Source organism: Typha angustifolia, chromosome 15 (genome assembly GCF_048772165.1).
Source record: "Typha angustifolia cultivar Huaian chromosome 15, ASM4877216v1, whole genome shotgun sequence".
NCBI classification, from domain to species: Eukaryota; Viridiplantae; Streptophyta; class Magnoliopsida; order Poales; family Typhaceae; genus Typha; species Typha angustifolia.
Genome location: NC_133253.1, coordinates 13,937,374 through 13,948,097, shown reverse-complemented (window position 1 = coordinate 13,948,097; position 10,724 = coordinate 13,937,374). Strand labels below are relative to the sequence as shown.

Genomic DNA, 10,724 nt, shown 5'->3' with positions numbered 1-10,724 from the left:
CACTATGAATTTGAAGGGAGAATGGTTTTCTAGTCATTTAAATGCGTTTAACTTTAAAAACCATCCATTTGGATATGAAAATCTATATTTTCCACAATAATTATGATATGTTGAAAAATATAGTGGAAATTATGATATATGTAAAGATTTTAGCTACAGTTATACAAAAAAAAAAAAAAAAACCCTTGGTAAATGGTAATAATATAGAATTTTTTACTTACAATTTTTTCTTTTTCTAATTATCAATTTCCTTCTAATCCTTTTTCTCCCTATTTCTCTCCTCTCCTTTCCCCTATCTCTCTCTGCCACCCCACCCCCAGTCAACACCCACATCTCAATTTAAATATTGACCTCTGTTACTCTCTTCCCTCCCCTATCCTCATTTTACCCAGCTTGGTAAACCGGCTTGCCTTCGTTATCGCAACCCACTGCCACCTCCCCCGGATTCCGGCAATCAGCAACCCCCAACCGAGGTAACCCCCTCTCCTCTCTCTCTCTCTCTCTCTTCTTGCTCTGCCTCTCATCCTAGCAGGACAAGATCGCAGCTACCGCAGTTGCGGCTGTGCGCGCCGCCGGCTGCCTCCGTTGGCCGCCACGGTTTAGTTCCTTTCCTTGTGAATTAGGGGAATTTGTGGTTTCTTGGAATTCTGGCTGTTCTTTCTTTCTTAAATCTTTTCTTTTATATGTATCCAACACAAGAATATTGTTTATGATCGTCTTTTTGTGGGAAATTTGGTTAGAATATTTTGATTTTACTACCAAGATTGCCTTTTCTTTTTCATTATATCGATTTATTTATTTGCATAATCATGTGTATGTGGTGCCTTGTTCATGTTAACATTATAACAACTACGCCAGCATATTGTCACCTTTTTGATAATTCAACTACCTTTTCTTGTTGATTTGCAGGAATTTATTTGCAACCTCAAGAAGCAAGTTAAAGAACGTATTTCTAATCACCAAACAAGAAATTTTTTTTTTTCTACGGTGTCGCTCAGCTGGGAGCACAAATGACGGTATCTGGAGAGCCCTTTAGGGCCGCTTTTCTGCAAAGAATGTTTAAGGATGAAGATTCCACGACTGTGGATGAACTGTTTAGTGAGCGTATGCAGTCTTGGTATTTTAGTCGAGAAGAGATTGAGAATAACTCCCCTTCCAGGAAAGATGGAATTGGTTTAAAGAAAGAATCAGAGCTTCGGATGTCATACTGTTTATTCATTCAAGATGTTGGCATCAGACTTAAATTGTATGTACTTCCTCATCTTTGTTTCATTTCAACATTCATGAGCAAGTCATATTTTGTCCACTGTTGTGCCTGTTGTCCATGAATCTAGCTTATTTTGTTGCATGAATTCAAAACTTTGATTATTTATTCATCTACTCCTTAGCAATAATGGTTTCTTTAGGATTATAAGGACGACATCTACAGACTATAGGTTTACTTGTTTTTCTACTTAGACATTATGTGATTTCTCAATTGTTGGTTAAGTTCTGTTGAAGCATAAGGGTTAAGATTTTCTCAGCTTGTTGGCCTTAAAATTGATCTCTGAAGAAAAACTTTTATCACAAAACCTTTACCTAATTTAATTTGCACATGAAGATTTATCTTGGGATGCTATTACTTAGAACTGGTTTCATGTGGATTGGTTTTCATGCATTTTGGTATATGAGTAGAAGTCTCAACTAAGTTATTTATCTCTTATTTGGCAATTGGCACTACTTTTAACTCTTCTTTCCAGTATGTTCTTGGCCTATGCGACCTCCATTTTGGCACATTGGCTCTATTTATCAATCAGCTTTTCTCCTGATGATAAACATAATGTTGCATGTATTCTAGTTTGACATAAATTTTCTGTTTCTGGAGGTTGATATGGATATAGATGTATATTTTAGGAGACATGTTAGTGCATGCCTTTTCAGCTTCTATATCATTCTTCTTTCTTTGCTTTAGGTGAGAATTTTAATTGTTGAATTATCTTCACAGACCTCATGTCACAATTGCGACAGCAGTAATGTTTTGCCATCGATTTTATCTTCTTCAGTCTCACGCAAAGAATGATTGGCAGGTATGTTGCATCATTCATATCTCTTTCTCTCTCTCTGGACACATAAAGCTCATTTCTTTTCTGGAGCTTTCATTCTACTTTTAAGCTGTTGACCCATAGACTTAACCATTTCTTCTATTTGGCATCTGAAATGCTTCCATTTTGATAAAATAATGGACTACGCTAACATCGACCTTTGATCCTTACAAAAACAAGCTAACTGGAGCAAAATCATCATATAGCTGACACAAATATTTGGAGAAATCTTTTCTTCTTTTATGGTTGGATAGTTGTTGTGATTTATTGCCCTAGTACACATGCTTGTGCAGCGAATGATGACTAAAACCTCCACCAACCTACATCTAAAAAAGGAAATGGAGATACTAAAGACACTGAGAAATGGAGGGAAGAATAATTTTAATTACACTATTTTCTTGTTGACCTGCTATCAGATGAATATTATATCTCATTCTATAGATTTCCAAGCTTGGTGAATATTTTTTTTCTCAGGTAAAGAAAATGATCTTGAGCTCATGTATTTAGTTTTAGATATTGGTTTACGTATTGGGTCAGATTTGGGGATGATGAAAATCTTTACCTAGGCAACTCTAATGTAATAACCTAAAGAGTCACATAATTTAAACCATTTGAAATCTCTCATTGTACTCACTATTGCTACTAAAAAAGAAGCCAAAGTTCTATTGCAATGGTGTGATGAGAGGTGGAGGGAGGGAAGGGCAACATTAAAGGGAAGTGGTGGAGGCTGGAATCAATGCTGGGAGCTGGAATTGAGTGTAGACAGATGGTATTATGGTATTGACAGGTGATAGAATTGATGATGGAGGTATGTACAGTGAATCTCATAGCATTCTAATGTTAGCAACGTATTGGTAAACACTTGCTAAACAATCCTTCTTTTAATGAAAATTCCATTAGATAAGTTTGCAGTCAAATCTATACCATAGGATCTCACTTTTGTTAAACAAATATTCTTTCAAATTCTTTGAGATTTTCCTATGGGCTTGTTTTTAATTTTACTTTTCTCATCAGATATTGACCCTTTTCCTTGACTATATGCCATGTTTTGGTTAATCAAGTATTGTGTAGTATTATGTCTGAAGAGGTTTGGCAGATATCAGAACAGTGATAATTTATGCTATCTTGCATCCACTACATTGGGCGGGGTTCAAGTTCATTTGGCATTTGCGCTTGAGGGATACTTAATTGCAGTCATGGATCTGGGCTGCAAGCTTATCTTAATTTGAATATGAGAATTCTGAGCATCATCTTTTGATAGTACTCTGTACAGTAAGTACCATGATATATTCTCTCCTCTTTACCGTTATCTTTATCTTTTCTTTATGATATTCATGTGGATGCAGCAATCCTAGAAAAGTCCTGTAATTTTATTCCTGTTTTGCCTTTATAGCATTGCAAATTGCATTGAACCTAAAGATGCAGTCATGTATTGGATATAAATTTTTGACTAGTTGCTTCCCTGTTCTTTCTACCAGTTTAACAAAACTTATCTATTTCTTTGATATATTAAGAGATAATGCTTATTTAGAGTTATGGTATATCTTAGGTAATCATGATAGGGTGTTGTTATGAGATATTTTTTTGTCTATACACGAGAGTTATCTTTTTTGAACGTATATTTGTTAGTTTTGAGTTTAACATTCTTTTTTTCCCTCCAGACTATTGCAACTGTATGCATTTTTCTTGCTTCTAAGGTTGAAGACACCCCTTGTTCTTTAGATTATGTTGTTAGAGTGGCCTATAAAACAATTTACAAAAGGGATACTGTTGCTGCTCGGAGAATTTATCAGAAGGTACAAACTTCTCTTTGCTCGGCACTTTTATTGTAGATTCATCATTTCTCGCTACTCATTAGTTTGGCTCAATGAACAGGATGTTTTTCAGAAGCAGAAAGAACTGATTTGGATCGGGGAGAGATTACTCCTAACAACCATTCGGTTTGACTTCAATGTTCAGCACCCTTACATGCCATTGTTTGATGCTTTAAAGAAACTTGGGATTACTCAGAAGGATGTGAGACAAACAGCGTGCAAGTTTGTGAGTGATTGGTATGCAATATGTGCCTTCCTTCACTTCTTTTCTTATATGCCTCTATATTCACTTCTTGTTCTCCCTTGTGATGCAACTTTCTGTTCTACTGTTCTTTTAACTAATACTGTTTTTCTTGTATACAAAGTCTTTGGACTTCATTGTGCTTGCAGTATAAACCCCATTACATTGCTGCTGGGTCCCTTTTCCTTGCTGCTAAGCTCCATAATGTCAGACTTCCTTCAGAAAGGGGATATGTGTGGTGGCATGAATTTGAGATTGCTCCTCAGCATTTACAAGGTAAGTTGTTCGTTTTTTTTTTTTCCTTTTCTTTCTTTTTCTAAATTCTTGAAGTTCTTTTCTGCAATTTGAATATGCTATTGAATTCACGTCTTATTGAGATTCATGAATCATTTACTGCTGCAGTCATAATCCAGCAAATGACAGAGCTACTTGGTTTTAAAAGGAAATCCATGTTTGCTGGTCCTCTTGAGAAGCCAATCCAGGCACCATTGGAAGCAAAGCAACAGACTTCTAGCAGCCTGAATTCCATTCTGAGTAGGCCTGGCTCTTCCCAGAGCAGCTCGTACCATGGGTTTGCTGGCGAGGCTAGGGGTCATAGGCCTGTGGACTCAGTCAAGCAGAACATTGCTGGCAGCTGGAATGTTGATGTCAAGCACTTCTGTGAAGATGACAAGTCAGGACTTAAGTGCCAGCCAAGGGACGACGAAAATTCAATAACTATTGCTGCAGATAGGAGATCCAGGGAATATGTGAAAGAGGCCACGAAGCCTCATAATGTGGATGTGAAAGAGGCCACAAAGCCTCATAATGTGGGTGATAAGCCTGATAAAGTTGATATGGTCAGAATCAAGGTGTTGATAAGGACGAGGAAAAAGCACAGAGAAGTTAGCAATCACATGCTTCCGGTGGATGACTCCAGTAAAGATGCCTGGATCCAGAGAGCCTCAGAATCTGGGATTGTCCGTGGATCTGAATCTGCTACCAAGAAACGAAGACTATGAAGTGGTAGCTGTAACCTGTACCCTTCTGTCATCTTTTACTGTCTCGGATAAGTAAGTATGCTGGTTGTGATTTTCATGGAGGAAGAGGTCAAGTAATGCAAATCTTACTTGTCAAAGGGAGCATGGAAGCTGCAGGAGTTTCTTTTCTGTCGTTTTCCACTATGTATATACAATATAATGCAGCCGTGACCTATTTTGTCACAGATCCTTTTCAGGATCATTTGTTCTTTGGCAACTGTATCTATGAACCACTGCTGGTTCCAATATTTTTACCACAAGATTTTACTTCTTTGTAACTTTTATAGGTTTATTCAAGATTTTACCTCAGGAATTTTACTTCTTTTTGACATCAAGATTTCACTGTAAATTTTCTCACAGTTTAGTATCAAAAATCAAATATTTACTGCAAAAAAAGAATTGGCTGTGGGGAGATGATCTGATGCCCACTTCAATTTCGTTTCTTATTATTTCTTTTGCATGTACTTTGAGTTAGTCTTGTTACTGACCAAGCAGGGAAGAAAAGGATCAAATGATTGATTGTAATAAATGCCAGGTACGAGGACTTTGTACAAAGGGTTTATTGCTGGCTGCTAATAAAATTGTACATGGTTGGAATGAAATGTAATGTTTGTCAAGATTAATCCTGTCTTATTCTATTCTACAGAATAAAGTATTGATAAAGACTAGTATTATTTTGTTCAGCTCTTTTTCTCCTTTGAAGTTATGTATAAAGCCTCTGAATACAAAGATTTAGAGCATGTTCGGCACCGTTTAATTTATTGTTTATTTTCTCAACTTATTGCTGTCTCCTTCATACTGATGAATTGTCTTAATTTTGTATATCTAGTTTGACAATTCATTTATATGCAATTATACATTTAATAATGGATTGATGACTATGACCACGGTCTATATTTTTCGTCGCTCTCTATTTTTGGATATCCAAACTTAAAATTCACGTTATCACAGGTTGTTTGAGTTGTGTAGGGCGCACAATGATCAATGATGATTTAAGATTACCATATTAAGAAAGAGTTAAGCTTATTATATAGTTTATTATATTGATCAATCAACCAGACCATTGGATTGATTGGAGTTATAGTTATATGCTGCTCTGTGTTTGATTCTCGTATTGTAGGTTTCAGTTGATGCATAATGGAGCTTGAGATGGACCAACTGAGATTTATTGTAACTTGTGTTTAATACTCTATCGCATTACGGATGTACTAATCACTTTATGGTTGATTACTGGTCTTGCCATTGATGTTCTGAACTCTTTTGCAGTGGAACATCGTTATGTTGGTTCTCTCAAGTTGAGATAAAGTTTGTTTGAGATTCCATGTATATGGGCCTAAATTCTATTCGTATATGAGAACCCTTATCTTTACGAGGCATTGATCTGAAAAGTTTAGCTTGCTAATGATATATCTCATATAATTAATTCTAGCATAGTCTTAATTTTTTTTCCAATGATTTCATCAGGTTTATGCATCAATACTATTCTAATTCTGCACTTGTTTTGTCGATGATCTTATCAATTAAGTGTTCTTTTTTAGTGTTATATAAATTTTCTTATCTTGATAAAAAGAAAATGTAACGAAGGGAAACATGAAGCTCAGTCTCCTGCAGTAACTTGATGATTTTAAAGTTTCTTTTGCTGGGGGCCTCAAAGACTTGGAGAAAGGACACTAGTGGTACTGTGTGAACCAAAAAGAAGCTCACCCCAATCTGCATGACAGTTTTCCATCTCTATGGTATCTCATCAAAGTTGGTGAACCTGCAATCTTTTTCTATGATTTACCTAGTACATTCCTTGTAACTATCATCACTAATACCATGTAATTTTGATAGACAATATTCTCAAAAGAATTTTAGAATTTTAGCAACTGGATCTCAGTGCTTCAACCATTCAGATAAAGCTCCATCATTACTGGGACTGATCACTGAAACAGTGCAACCAAGCTAAGCTGGTCAAACTGAAATGCCATCATTGGCTAAGTTGAAACTTGACAGCATTCATCATGCCTTTGGATTGTTGGTAGACTGTATGTTTTCTTTCTTTAACACAGCCTTTTGAACAGACTCACTCTGCTACTTGGCTCTCCCCCTGCTAACTTTATGCCAACTCTTTTTTCCATTGCTTCCACTTCACCTACAGCCTTTCAGGATAGAGGATTGCCACTTTCTTCTTCTATTGGAGCACCATTCAATTGAGTGATTCTTTAGAAAGGTCACCTGTGAAAGGTGATGAGACCCATTTGACTACTTACATGGAGAAGTTTGCATGTGTGTCTCGCATGCTTGTCGCCTCGACGAAGTCATGATGATGCTGTATTTATTTTTTGTTGACTTACTTGTTTTGTGAGAAAAAAAAAAGACAAAAAAAATTATTATGGAAAGAAATTGTCCTCTTAAAATTGGAACTAGAATTCCATTCCTATATATATCAGTTCCAGAGTCAGAGAGTGGCAAACTTGGCACTCAGTCTGTTATCAGAAAAATCTGACACTAGTCTCATTCTGATTTTGATCTTAGGAATAACCTGGAACACAAGGATGTTAGAAATAATCCATACTGAAAACAGGTATACTGAGTTATTATCCATTGTGATTAATATTTCTCTCCTTAGGCATTCATGAGTCACAGATAGAATCGACATGATGAGAAATATTCTTTTCGGATGTTATTTGTCCTTGTTCTTGCATAATTGTGTTTAAATTTAGTTTTCAAAAAATGCCATTAAATATGTAGATCAAGCTAAACTTACAGCATTACCATGCATGCTACTATGAAAAATAATTTTTGGGCCATCCTTATTATGTTCTCATCCTAATAATTTGTATACATATAATTGAGGGTGGGTGTCAGGCTAAGTTCTTTGGTGGGGATAACAAGAAATGGTCGGTAAATGGTCCCCTCGACATTCATCAAGTGAGGTAAAGATCTACATTGATTTCCACAAAGTCATGGAGAAAATTTGTATTTATTTCCTCACCTCACCCCTGCTATTTATATTCTCCAGGTGCCTCAAAAAAAAAAAAAAAAAAAAAAGAATGAGCTTTTATACCAACTTTTAGGAGCCTAATTATATAAGAAACTTGACAAAAGATCAGTTGATCTAAGTCAAAGAGGGTTTAACACAACTTTATAATCCAATTAACTTTAAATGTTTAAGCTATTGGATGAGGCCTAAGAGTTTATATAAATCCTTTCATTTTTTTTTCTTTTCCAATTTGAGATTTGAACCATCAAATGGGACTTCCCTCAACAATCTCCTCCATTTACATATGTGCTACATATCTCAAGCTATTACTCTCAACTAAGTTTTATGCCCAAATTTTCTTTTGGTCACCTTGTTGATGTCAATAGTATAGCTCTTCTATGCCCTTAAACCTATCATTTTAATGAGTCACCGCAAACCTACTTATCTCAACTCAAACCTAATTCCACCGGTCGAACTACACTATGACTAATTCTACGTTACCATGACTCATATGTCCATTACAAAACCTAGCATGTCTATAAGAGCCATCAAATTAGCCACACCAAAGTGAGTAGTCCTTCAGGAATCATCAAACCATCAACTTTGATACCACTGGATGAATCTAGAGCATGGCATGCAGTTGCCTACACCATGGAAGAAAGAGCCAGTGATTTTACTAAAATCAAGTTATCTAAACAAAACCAAGTCTAACACATACTAGGACTTCAAACCTGAACACATATTAGACTGTCATACCATAGCATATAAATATACTTCGATGCACTCCACCTGCATTGCTATATACATCTCCATCACGAGCTTCCATGCATGCAATGCTCGCAGGCATCTAAGACTACTCTTAAAAATTAAATTATTGTTACTATTAAACTATATAATATAAAAACACCGTTCTCTGACTGCTTAGCTTAGTGTATATAATACAATATGTACTGATATATATTGCTATATATATATAAAATTAAATGTTGTTGGTCCTTTAGCAGCTTAAGTTGTAAGCAGAAAAACAAAAGAAAGAAAAGGAAAAAAGGGGTTGGATCTTAGATATGGATATCATACTTCACTCATTGGTGGTAAAGGATGAATGAATTAATGAATGAATGAACGAACGAATGGATGAAAATCCATCGAGACTGATGCATGACATGTCCTTGCAGGGACATGACATGGGATGTTATGTACAGGAGGAGGTGGCATGGGGCCCTGAAGTCTGAGAAAAGATGGAACACGAGAACGTGACACACCTGGGGAGGCTTCCACACTGTGGTAAAGGATCAAGTTGGATGTCACCATACCATAACATCCATGGCTGGCTAAGCTTTTAAGTAAGTTTGATGCATGAAAAGCTAAGACACCATAACATATGGGGGGCCATGGCTCCTGGTGTTGGAATTCATGCCCCCCGCCCCTATGAGAGATTAGATTACTTTAAAGCATATATTCCCCCCTCCCCTTTGAATCCATTGTCTTCTTCTCAAAACACCTTTAGGATCACAAACCCAAGACCTCTTTTTAAGGGACTAAGCATGGGGCTACACTTTATTATTATTTATTTTCTTCTCTTTGCAATCTTTGATGCTGAGTTCCACACGAAGTAAGTTTTATCATTCGACTGTTATATTTTATTTTGAATGACTTAAAAGTACTAAGTATATTTTTAAAGTTAGGTTTGGTGTCTAATTGTATTCTCTCTAATGGTACTATGTTTATTAATCATATGTGCATGATTCCAGTTAATGGGTTCCATTCATCTGGTTTAATTAATGGGGAAACGAGATTAAAGAATCAAATAAGTGGTGGATTGGACTAAAGTTGGAGATAAAGTATGCTAAGGAGCAGAGGGAAAAAAAAGGATGTTGATTTAGCCAGTATGATGAACTTTGAATGGACATTAAAGTTGTGAATCACAGCAGAGATTGCTTTAGATCATGTGATTTTAGAACCTTGTCAGTTAATGAAAAGTGATACTCTTTTAGAAAGACATCTCATTTAAATGTGAGCCAAGGTTCTGATTTAGCTAAGTTCTCTTTTAGAAAGACATTTGTCTAACGGGGGGAGAGGAAGGGGGCCTCGGTAAGGGTGCAAAAGTTGATCCGACTCCAATAACTTGATACTTATCGGATTTGAGTCGTAAACGGATTAACTTCGTCTAACTCAATTATTAAACAGAATGTGTTCATGTTTGTTATCATGACCTGACATATACCTGATCCGACCCCATTGCTGCCTCTAGCTCTTAGTCTAAATAATAAAGAATTTGATACGATCCAACTCTTTCTAAAAATAAGCCACACTAAGCCTCATTTATGCATCTCTCAAATATCTATCTCAACGTCTCTCTAAGAAGAAAATCAAACACTTAACATTTGCCATATATGAATAAAACTCAACCATTAGGCTACAACAATAACCTTCTACAAAAGCCAAAAGAAATCATCACACAGATTCTAGGATTTACTACATGACAAACTATACATATATCATGATCAATTCATAGTCCTTAAGCAGATACAGAGAGTAATACATATTTTATTTGTAGAAGAAATATTTTGATTTGCTTAAGAGATAAAAGAACAAAGGAAATAA

General features: G+C 35.9%; 1 protein-coding gene across 1 annotated transcript; it reads left to right on the top strand.

Annotated features, from left to right (window-relative positions):
* The first annotated feature begins 324 nt into the window (after positions 1-324).
* Positions 325-6,373, top strand: LOC140776935 (cyclin-T1-2-like). Its single transcript, XM_073120790.1, has 7 exons — positions 325-473; positions 910-1,246; positions 1,985-2,066; positions 3,743-3,877; positions 3,957-4,132; positions 4,261-4,412; positions 4,539-6,373. Exons 2-7 carry the CDS (start codon positions 1,011-1,013, stop codon positions 5,135-5,137), a joined length of 1,380 nt encoding a protein of 459 aa, XP_072976891.1. The 5' UTR covers positions 325-473; positions 910-1,010; the 3' UTR covers positions 5,138-6,373.
* Positions 6,374-10,724: the final 4,351 nt, after the last annotated feature.

Bases quoted from the DNA above. Each gene is read 5' to 3' on its own strand.
- LOC140776935 (XM_073120790.1), top strand. From the start codon at position 1,011: ATGACGGTATCTGGAGAGCCCTTTAGGGCCGCTTTTCTGCAAAGAATG. The intron at 3,878-3,956 runs GTACAAACTTCT...CTCAATGAACAG, and splicing joins CTCGGAGAATTTATCAGAAG to GATGTTTTTCAGAAGCAGAA. The intron at 4,133-4,260 runs GTATGCAATATG...TTGTATACAAAG, and splicing joins TGCAAGTTTGTGAGTGATTG to TCTTTGGACTTCATTGTGCT.